At 31.0% G+C, this 11,894-nt stretch overlaps 3 protein-coding genes across 3 annotated transcripts in view; 2 read left to right on the forward strand and 1 right to left on the reverse strand.

The window, feature by feature from the left end:
- Window positions 1–1,490: 1,490 nt before the first annotated feature.
- On the reverse strand, window positions 1,491–3,549 carry LOC105622533 (NADH dehydrogenase [ubiquinone] 1 beta subcomplex subunit 9). The gene is made up of 2 exons (XM_012203947.1): window positions 3,366–3,549; window positions 1,491–1,815 (listed from the first exon to the last, which is right to left on the reverse strand). The coding sequence occupies exons 1-2, from the start codon at window positions 3,473–3,475 to the stop codon at window positions 1,491–1,493; spliced, it is 435 nt and encodes a 144-aa protein (XP_012059337.1). The 5' UTR covers window positions 3,476–3,549.
- A 2,748-nt stretch (window positions 3,550–6,297) lies between these two features.
- Window positions 6,298–8,344, forward strand: LOC105622534 (transcription factor Adf-1). The gene is made up of 3 exons (XM_012203948.1): window positions 6,298–6,463; window positions 7,337–7,472; window positions 7,552–8,344. Exons 1-3 carry the CDS (start codon window positions 6,298–6,300, stop codon window positions 8,342–8,344), a joined length of 1,095 nt encoding a protein of 364 aa, XP_012059338.1.
- A 1,616-nt stretch (window positions 8,345–9,960) lies between these two features.
- LOC105622535 (FAD-dependent oxidoreductase domain-containing protein 1-like) overlaps window positions 9,961–11,894 on the forward strand; it is a 3,635-nt gene continuing 1,701 nt past the window's right edge. Inside the window, 4 exon segments of the mRNA XM_012203949.1 lie at window positions 9,961–10,050; window positions 10,905–11,207; window positions 11,375–11,807; window positions 11,810–11,877. Coding sequence (XP_012059339.1) covers window positions 9,961–10,050; window positions 10,905–11,207; window positions 11,375–11,807; window positions 11,810–11,877 — 894 coding nt within the window.

Here is an 11,894-nt window from a genome sequence, read left to right on the forward strand (position 1 = left end):
ATATATATATATATATATATATATATATATATACATATATATATACATACCTATTACAATTCATAACTTTTATCATAATATTATTTTTGAAGATGATAAAATTGTAGATGTGTCAAAAAATTTCTGCGGCATTCATGTAATATTTCAGGATGTATACCAATTTTTATTTGCATTTAGACGTAAAAATTTCCTAAAATTTGAATTTTCCGAATATTAAATCTCGTTCGGAAGTGACTTTGATTCGCAGTACTTTAAAGATAAGAATGGAAATTTAATTTTACGAAAAGATATCAATTGAATCGCGCTAAATGAATATTCATGAGTAATGCAGGACAAAATAAACTCATTGGACAACCTTAGATTTAGTTCACTAAATCATCGCTTTTACAGTAATATATGTATTGTGTAATCTTCGTAAATATTCGGATTATACGTATTTGTTTAAAACAATTCATATTTATGTTATAATACAATTGAATTCATATACTTTAGCAGCGACAAGAAATTTGCTGCTAAAGTAATGTATTCAATTTGAATAAAAATATCACGGGTCCTTAATTTTACGAATGGTATCTCGTCTTTTTCGTAGATAAATTGATAATATGCTTCACCCGTTATTGTTACAACGGAGATAGCATTCGAAATTACAAATTACGTCCAAGCGCAAGAATTTCTTACTGTGTGTTATCCGCATGTTAGAAAAGATTTTAGACAAATTTCGAGCTATATATGTTACTTTGTACTGCGTTAGTATTACATCTGTTGAATGTATAATGGATTAAATTATAAATAGAGGTATGCTAGGTTGCTTACTATGTATTCTAATTAAATAAAAATAAACATGATACATATAGAAACGAAATACCATCCATTCAATGGCACTACAGTCCAAACAGGGTTTTCTCTAGATGAGGTTTTGAAACAATGATTTTTCTGGAATTAGATTGTTAACCTAATGTCAAACTCCTAACGTGGGAGAATGATGCATATATTTATAGCCTATATATATGGAACCTACAATTTAAACGCCGGATTCAAACGGCGCTGGTCACAGATATCTATCACCAAATAATGCTATGTTCAGCTCTTTAAATGCAAAAAATCGCATATGTAGACGCAGGAATGAACTCGGATCTACAGATCGGAATCAATCGCACCGAGCAACAAACCACTCAATGCTTTTTAAAACAAAATACTTTCTCGTATATACAGATTTTGAAAAACTGGTTCTTTTAATTAACCTAGAATCAGAAATTGAGATTAGATTGGAATTTAATCAATTAAAATTCATTACACTTGAAATTGATTTTCTTCTGATTAAATTTCAATTCAATCTCAATCTCTAATCTGGCCAAAGGTATTTTTATGATAGGAATGATGTTCTATGATGTTCTCTAGACTCACATAATATATATTATATTATAATATTATCTACAAGAGTTGTTACATTAATATGATACCATTGCAGGTATATATATTTTACAAGCGCTTTAGTGGTTATCAATCTTCTTTTTTTCTTCAGGATAGGTTTCAAAGTACCACTTCAGGTATTCGTCCTTCATTTGTTCACGACGCGCAAAGTATTTAGGATACATAGCTTTCTCTAGAGGATGCCAATAATCCAAGGCCCAGTCTGGGGTATAACACTCTCGACCATATGCCCCTCCTGTGATCGATTCAGCGAATGTTATTGGTTGATAATGTATCTTAGAGAAGTACTCCTTCTCTCCTTCCTTCAATAAATACTTTGCATATTTCAAATCCTTTATATCCTTATTTTTATCAAAACGCTCTCTCAATAATGCGATCTGGTATCTGTAAAGAAATTATAATTGAAATATAATTATGATAGATAAACGTCCCAATAACCAAACACATACCCATACACACACTTACACAAAATTTAATATTATTAATCTCAAATGTTTTTTTATTTCAATATTATAATTCAATTATATTTAAAGATTATTATTAAATTATTATATTACATTTAAAAAAGTATTTGAGATATATAATAATAATAATAATAATAATAATAATATAAATAAATAATTTTTGTAAATGTCTGGATATAAATATAAATATAAGTACAAGTCCGGTCACCCCCACCTCTTCTCTCTCTCTCTCTCTCTCTCTCTCTCTCTCTCTCTCTGAGTTTATATTTACCTTAATTAATTATTATTAGCTTTATTCATTAAACGACAGGTTTAAACTACTAAATTATTTTTTATAAACTACTCGTTCTTTGTAAATAAATTGAGGTATTTTATTTTCATGCTTTGTGCTTATCTTTGTTTCTTTCTCCTAAAGAGTCTAAGTTGTTTCATTTGAATCAATACATTAATTACTGCATCGATTCAAAACTGTGATTTGATCAAATTTTAATTAACTTCGATCTGGATTCATCAACCAATCGATGCCATTTCAATAGTAAATAAAACTGAAATTAAAGTTAAATCTATTGATTTTTGAACATTAATTCATCAAATAAGAAATAGGAATCTTGACCATAACAGTCTAAGATGAATATTATTAATTGTTTTATACCTGTTCCACTAATGTAGCTTAACTAAACTTGGTTCATCTTGTAAAAATTAGAAAAAAATAAAAAAGTAAGTTGAATTGAAATCAAAGCTAATATGCCATTTTTTTTTAAACTTCTTGCAGTTCATCTTTCCTCCTTTTTTTCTCTAACATGAAGAAAAATGGAAGGAAAAGCAAGAAATTCCAGCAATTCCTTTGTACTAATATAGATTAACTTCAATTTCTGTTTAATTTGCTCTTCATCTTTTTTCAATTCTTAGAATTAAAAAAAAATTGAAGAATTAGTTGAAGCAAGATTAAAATTAAATTACAGATAGAAATCGACATAAAAGGACCAATCTATATTGAAGGAAACAGGCATTAATTTATTAAGTAATAGTAAGAACCTATAGTATTTAGTCGTTAACATAAATATTTAATTAATAATTAAACAATATTGAAATATCATAATAGTCTGTGAATATACAACATTTGAGAAATAAATAATTATATTAATCATTTATTTTGCTTTAAATAATTTCCCCAGTTGAATTAAAAGGTTTGTTCTTTTTAATTGAGCTTATATCGATTGTTCATTTCTTTTCTCTTCGAGGTACAAGTACATGGCTATCTTATTTTAAGTGTACAAATATGTAGTAACAATGGATGTTTTCCATTTGATGATACAAATCGACACAAATGTTGTTCTATCTTTGTCATTCTCTGAATGTCATCTAGAACGATGCTTGTGTCAACTTGTGTCATCAAATGGAAAGCACCCAATTTAATTAAAAAGAACAGGCCAGAAGTTATCATCATGTCATCCTCAATAATGTACGTACCTGCGTTCGTGTGTTTTATGAAACCAATCCTCAACACAACGCACAGCACGTTTGTATAGTCTGCATACTTTCTGCTGATGCGATAAAAGTTCTGAAGGAATATTTGCCATCGCTCACGTTTAAAAAATGGCAGTTCTTACAAAAGGACTCTCGTACTTTCGTAATAAACTAGAAAACTTACATATAAAAATTACGAACTAATCAAGACATGAGATAAGAATCTCGTTTTGAGCGCTCTGAGGCTCTGAATCACTCTGAGTAGAGCAACCGACATCTCACAACAATGATCGAAATTAAAAGGAGAGACTACAGAGACCTCTAGTCGAAGATGAATTTATTTATGCTAAAATTACGGCTAAATACTGGATGAATCGCATTTTAATTGCGATATTCATAATCAGAAAAGGCTCTTGAAGGCTCATATAGAGCGATTTTTGTGAGAAAAAAGGCAAAATAAACATTTATTCTGATGTGTACTATAGTGCAGTGTATGTAAGTTTATTTATTATAATTCTTAAAAATTCATCATTTTGCAAACCGACTCTGTACGTGCCTTCGCAACTTCATAAAAAAAAAACCAAAAAGATTTTATGACTTAATATTACTTCTTAAGATTGATCTATGATTAATGTGATGCTACAAATGCTTTAAAACGTTTTTTGATCAGTCAACTTATAAAATTCTTTTTTTTGATTGGGTCCATCAAATACATCAAAGTATTTATAGCGAGACTTTAACCACAGCCTCAGAGATAAAATATAGCATAAAAATATGTCTGCAAAAAACATCTACATAAATAAGGAACATATCATTTTATTTAGTAAAATGTTTTTAAGAATAAAATTGCATGATTTGTTTTTTAATAGGCTTCATAGTTTCATAAAATATAAATATCAAAACGAGTTTCATAACAAAATATTTCCTAAGATATTCATATGTAATCAGATCTTATATTCAAGACCGTCTTAAATGCGGTCTTAAAAAGTCACGAACCAATCAGAGAGCCGTATTAGCGCTTAAGACATTACTTAAACCAATCTTGAAATAAGATCGGACTATGAATACCACCTTGAGAGACAATATTATATATATGTACTTCATGTTGATGCTTTACACATTTTACAGTTACGTGATTTTATAATCTTTCAAATATAATCTCACATACATGATGATGCTGACAAATGCAGCCTATAGAGATCTCACTGAAGAATACTAAACGTAAATGTGTAGGAGTATCTGAATGCTTCTGATTCGCTCTTACATTAACCAAATTAAAATGGCATTGATCAATTGGTGCCACGATTTTCTATGCTTTAGATGCTCCGCACAATAAAAGGAACAGAGAATAAGAATTTCAACTTATCAGAAACTGTGTATTCCACAAAACATGATTTCTGATAGGTTGAAATTCTTATTCTCTGTTCCTTGTTCCTTTTATTATGCGGAACCTCTTACAGTGGAGATTTCCCATTCCAGTCATTCCAATGTATATATAGTTCAGTGGTTGCAAAGCATTGCAACTGGCGATGGAGTGTTTGCAACTTATTGGAAAGTTGTTCGCGTCGCATGCTCTAACATACTTCTACATGTTTCTATCATAGCTTCTATTTATTCTAAAGCCGGAATCAGACTATGCATTGAAGATTACATTAAAGATAAAATTTCACCAATGAAGATAAAGAAATTTTGGCTCTTTTTATTTTGATTGGACAAACCTTCAATCTTATTCTTCAATGCGTAGTCTGATTCTGGTCTAACGAGCATATTTGAGTAGAAGCTACGGTTGGAGAAAATAGGAGCATGTTGGAACATGCGACGTGAACAAATCTGTAGACCACGCTTTAAGCCCCAGACACAATGCGAAGGAATAATGATAGCGAAATAACAGTTTCAATCTCAGAAATACATTGGAATATACAGTTTCTGATAGATTGAAATCGTGTTATTTCTATCGCTATTTCTTCACATTTTGTCTGGGGCTTTAAAGTGATTCGACAGAAAGCGTTCCAAATGATATCTTTATCTTTTTCTAACTTATACTTTACTATTTGCACATGCGCAGTTTTATAAGCATAGATTAAAAAAGAGCACTTTTTGTTTATTTAGCATCTTCGTTCTGTCTCTCTCTTCTCTCTCTCTCTCTCTCTCTCTCTCTCTCTCTCTTTTTAATGCCTGAATATATATTTATCCCGTTTTAAGTGCAAACATTTTTGGAGATTTCAATACACACACAAACCTTAGGTCGGAATCAGATTATGCATTGAAAATTGAGATTGAAGATTGAAGATTGCAATTTGACCAATGAAGACAAAGAAATTTTAGCTCCTATGGTTTTGATTGGTCAAATTTCAATCTTTCAATCTTCAATCTCAATCTTCAATGCGTAGTTTTATTCCAATTTTATATTTCAGTGGTTTACTCTGCTGAACACAGCCATTTACAAGCGACCCTCGGATGAGAAGAGGGGAGGTTGTCGGAAATGCAGGTTTCGCGACGGAAGTGCGCGTCGCCGAATGAACTCTGTCGCAGCGTCGCTCTGGCGACCAGTCTCGGGTCTCGGAGATCTGATCCAATCAACCGGCGATCGTTGACTGGTGGATCCTTATTGTTGCTGGGCGACTTTCGCTGATTTGTAAGGTACCATTATTCGTAACGATACGTTGTATGATTTTCACATCTCGTTCATATCAAGTACTGATACGATTCACGTGCGCAATCAAAATTGCATAATGACGCACGCACATCGAAATATTTCGCGCGCGGCGAATCATTTCGATGAATTTTCACGCACAATATCGCTATGACGCTATAACTTCATCGTGTTGTTATCAGAGCATGAGATTGTATCTCGGGCGGGAATACAAAAGTCGTTAGGAGACAAACATTGGAGTATTATAGTAAGATGTCTTTTTGCAGGTTAACGCAATCTACCATGATGACTGTACCACCGGATACCTATCAGATATCACTGAACATCATAGAAGCGATCAAACAACATCCAGTGCTCTATTGTACCGAGGTGAAGGGTGTGCCAGTGAAGCTGCAGGACTTCAAACAAAAAGTCTGGAAACACATCTCGGATGAGCTTGGACTGGATCGTATGTTTTTATATGTTATTTCTTTATTATATATTTTGTTAATGGTTGTATCATATATTATACAGTGTTTATTTTACAAGAAAGTTATTTTTATTGAGATAGGACTATTCCTCTAGCTAAAAATATAATAGAACAAAGCTTTCAATAATTTTGAAGCCTGATGTATGTAAGATGTAGAACGTAGATTGCAGGGATCACAGAACTAAAAACTAACCTAATGTATTTTAACTATAATAGGTTGTAGAATGCAGAAAGTTGGATGAATTTCAGATTTTGTGTCTTACATTCTATGTTCCATGTATTGCGGTCTGCAACCTATTACAATCTGAAATATGTTTCACTTGCGATCTATGTATGTATTCTGCGTTTTATGTAAATTGAGCTTAAAATATTTTGTTCAATGCAGCCAATGTGTGGCAAAAAAAGCAACTTTGCAACTGTTGTAAAATTTTTTAATGTGTTTGATCGTATTTTTAATTCTTCATCTTAAATCTAAATCATATTAAAAAATCTTGTAACAATCGCAAACTATTTTTTCTGTTGATTATGTTCAGCAGAATGGTTTCATTTAGAAGTTAACTGATCAATGAGTGTTCAGATTCTTTAATACGATTGGTTTCTTTGCTATAGTTTTTTGCTATCTAATCTTTGCGATCTAATTGTAGGAATCAATTGTATTAAAGAATCATTAAGCGCTTTCTGAATAGTTTTTTCTGTGGAATATAACCTTGTTTACTCCACAACTGTTGAAAGTTTTCTTCACTGCGATATATATATTTCTCTAGATCTAAAAGTATAATCCAATCAAGTTGAAGAAAATTTCTATCGATTGTAAAATAATTTGCTAAATATGATCATTGGCTGCTGTTGTAGCTACTTGGGTTAGACTGAGATGGAAGAACCTTAGAGATACTTACTGCCGTATCTTGAAGTGCAAGAGTAAGACAGAAGAAGGTGTAAGAAGAAAAAAATGGATCTTCGAGGATTCTTTGAGCTTCGTAAAATATCCGTAAGAAATATCCATGATTATTTGGTAATTTTGGCGATTTACTTAAACCTTGTTTTCTCAATCAAGAATATTTTTACAGGTGTGAAGTGGATTATCAGCCACAGTCTGTAGAATTAACCAAGGAATACATACAACAGATAAACTCGAGTGATGTAAGTGCCGAAGGTTTACTAGAGCAGTTAGAAGACCGAAATAATGAGGACTATACTGAATACCTGGAAGTTCTAGAAGAGACATCAGCTGACCCAGTTGTAATGGAAACTGAAACGATAGAAACATTGGACAATATTAATGTAGAGATAGCTGCTCAAGAGGAAATAGCGAGTGAACAAGATATGGATATGGACAACTACATTCAGCGAATACAATCAAAGTACCGAAAGATACGTCCGAAACGATTGAGGACCGAACATTCTTCCTCTCCGAAAACATCTAGCACTAATAAAATTAAAAAATCTTCCTTGAAGATAAATAAAAATAATGTGAATAATACCGATACAATGGCTAATCCAGTTGCTAATACAGTGGCTGTTCTTGAGAAAAATTTACCACCTAGCACATCAATCACGCTTGTGAAAGAATCAAACAGTATGAAGAACAATGATACTAACAAACAAGTTCACTTAGCATCCGAGAGTAAGAGTATAGAATTATTTTTCGACAGCATGGCACAGGCAGTGAAAAAACTACCACCTAAAGCGCAAGCGGATATCAAGATGCATATCTGCAAACTCGTTACGGAGGCAGAGGTGCAGTATTCTGGTCTCAGTACAACACAGAGCACACAACAATTCATAGCACCACCCGGCATGATACCTAAGCTAATATTAATACCTTGTAATATGTTAGATAATCAAAATGGTAAAAATTGATCCATTTATATTGTATATATGCTGAATAATGTTATCAGATTTGCTATAAAACTAATGCAGTTACATTTTATTTTAACAATTTACATTTGACTATGTACCTCGCGTAGTGTTTCTAATATAAAATTAAAAAAAATATATATATATATATATATATATGTAAAATATCACATGTCAGTTACATACAGCTTTTTTATAGAATTAATATCAATAAAAGAATTATATTTTGAATTATTTTAAACACATTAATTTATTTCCTTTAACAAAAATTAATTTATGTGAAAAGTACGAATGGTTTATTACATGAAGAACATAATAAAAGTACGTAAAGCAATGCATAAATCGCTGAATATTTGCAAATCTTTGTTTCTAATAATATTTAGAATTATTTCTTGTATTATAAATATTTTATAATGAGAATATTTATATTCTATTCCAATCATTGAAGAACAGCTATATTATCTAAACTTACTTTAAAAAGCATATAGTTAATTATTCTGTTGTCAAAAGGCGGAGAAATAATGTTAAAAAATTTCTATAAAAATTGGATAGTTTTTTGTGTTTGATAAAAACACTCGTTAATTATTCTTTCAGTATTTTTTTCTATTTTTCTTCTTCAGGTTGTCAAAATTATTCATCTTTTATTTTAACTTTTAATTATTTGAAGATTGCAATCAGACAAGGAAAATTGTTAAAACTTGGTTATATAAGTATGTTCTCAAGAAAGATAACGCTGCTGAATAATTACTATGATATATCGACGAAGATATCTTTGATAAATATAGACTCTTTATCGCGTAGAGTAAACTGAAAAAATGCAGTTAGATAATTATGAAAAAAATAATAAATTTTTATCTGTTATAGATTAAGAACAGAAGCATGACAGCATACAAAAGAATACAATACTTCGCTAAGTATTATTTCATCCATTATTAGCAATTAAAATTATAAAAATAGTTCATTATCAAATAATTTAATATATAGAAGTCTGCTATAGAAGTCTAATATATGGAAAATATAAATCAGTTGCGTATCTAAATAATTTAATATTTTTCATAATAGTAAATCAAAAATAAGAGAGGAAAGACGGAATCTGCTTTAACCTACAAAAAGTATTACGAAGGTAGGTACATACTACTATTATCAGATACTACATAAATATTATCAGATACTACATAAATTGAATAATTATAAATCGAAGCAATATGAAAGTTTATCTCTTTAGAATAGTTTTCTATTAATATTTCAATTAATAAGTTTTCTATTAATATGGTTTTCTATTAATATATCATATTAATTTCTCGAAAATAAATGACAGAAAAAAAAATAGTTTGTCTTCTATCAATTGAAACACGTGTCTAAAATACACGTGCGCATATCGGTCACGTCATTTTTAATTGGCGAGAAAAACTGCAATTTCTTATTTCACTATGTATAATCTGCAATAGAAAAAAATATCGTGAGTCGACAACTTCGTCCGTATTGACAAACGGATAACTGTTTGTTTTCGTTTAATACTGACTCGGTATTGGCTAATAAACAATTGTAAATGTTCTTGGAGAAAGAGTGAACTGAGGAGTAGTCTCTTTGTCGGATCAGTCAAGATACGATTGACGAGGATGTTGCGACACTTAACACGTGTGCAGAAGCACACGAATCTGCTGAAACAGTGCTCGGCAGTTCAATCTATGAACTCCTTCAGGAGAAAGGTGAGTTACGCGTGTATTGACCGGGAACGATTGGATGTTAGGGATCTGATGGATGACATTTCAAATGGATAAAATTTGTTGATATTGAATGTAATAGATGATTCTTAGTAATTTCGTCGAACATTCGCCCCCTCTCAAAGCGACGTGACGTCTCTCATCGCGATGTTAAGTGTAATTTGTGCGTAATCGCGAATCTATGTTTGACTGAATATAATTGGAAATTTAGTTTATGTTCATCACAGATTTTGACGAAGACGCTTTTAGTAGCAAGAAGCAGAAAATTATGGTTGGAATGAAAATCGTCGCTCGGCATTGCGAACGAAGCGTTGAAAACAAAAAGTTTTTGAGGTTAGGAAATTTACTTTATCGATGGAGCGTAATCGACACGTGAGCGACGCGCAAAATTTGAATATAATTGAAAGAATAATTTTAATAATCAGTTCTTATATTTAAAACCGTCTTAAGTACGAACTTAAGATGTCATAAACCAATCACAAGGACATTTTTAAAATATTACTTAAGATGCTTTTGAAATAAAAACTAACTGTGAAAAGCAGTCGTACTTGTATTTTTATGCTGTAAAGTAATTAAATGATTAAAAGTAAAATGATTAAAGTAATTAAATGATAAGTACTTTATAAACAGTAAAGCGGTGAATCTTTGTTTTGTGCTTTGTAAAAGTCGGAAGTGAGAATTTTAAAACATGTAAATATATATATAAAATATTTCATGAAGATAGAAATCTTAAAAATTTACCATTTTTATTTGTCTTTTATGTAGATAGGAATGAATATTTTTGTCGAAGACTGATATGAACAAATTGAACTGGACATAACGTCATATTAAATTTACAGAGTTCAGAGAGTAAAAGCAATGATGACACGAAAAAGTACAAAGAATTTGTCGACATTACCACCCCACAGGAAAAATTCCTGAAAAATATAAAACGAGATTGGAAGTTATTGAAACATGTACTATCATCTAACAGACAATATTCTGACTTCGAAAAGCTTTGGGAAAGACCTCAAGTAATTCCTTCTACTTGTGATGTGCTTATCATTGGTGGTGGAGCAATTGGTAGCTCGATAGCATATTGGTTAAAGCAGAAAGTCTACAAAGAAGAATTCAGTGTTGTTGTAGTTGAGAAAGATCCTACGGTAAGATTTTTATATATTTTCTAATATATTATGTTTTATATATTATCTAATATATTATCTAATATATCTTATATATTTTCTAATATATTCTGAATATTTTTTTTGGATTAATAATTTATTAAATTTGGTAATTAATTCAATGCATAATTAATTAAATATTATTTCAGTATACTAAGGCTTCCACGACTCTTTCGGTGGGTGGTCTACGTCAACAATTTTCTCTTGAAGAAAATATCCATATGTCACTATATGGCGCGGAATTTTTGCGAAATATTAATGAACATTTGAGTATCCCCGGAGAGCCGCCCATCAACGTTAATTTTCATCCTTATGGCTACTTGATATTGGCAACTGAGGCAGGCGTTGAGACTTTAATACAGAATTCTAAACTGCAGAATTCTTTAGGGGCAAAAAATGTCGTTCTAACTAAAGAGAAGCTGAAACATATGTTCCCTTGGATAAATACCGATGGGATTGTGGCAGGTTGTCTTGGGTTGGAAAAAGAAGGATGGTTCGATCCATGGTCTCTCCTATGTGCCTTCAAGAAAAAAGCTAGTTATTTGGGTGCTCAATATGTCAATGCTGAAGTCAAAGCTTTCAATATAGGAAACTTCTAGGAAATTATGATGAGAATATGGAATATTTGAAAAGATTAAAATAACGTAAGTACGTAAGTATAGCATTAAT

Source organism: Atta cephalotes (assembly GCF_000143395.1).
Source record: "Atta cephalotes unplaced genomic scaffold scaffold00046, whole genome shotgun sequence".
NCBI lineage: Eukaryota > Metazoa > Arthropoda > Insecta > Hymenoptera > Formicidae > Atta > Atta cephalotes.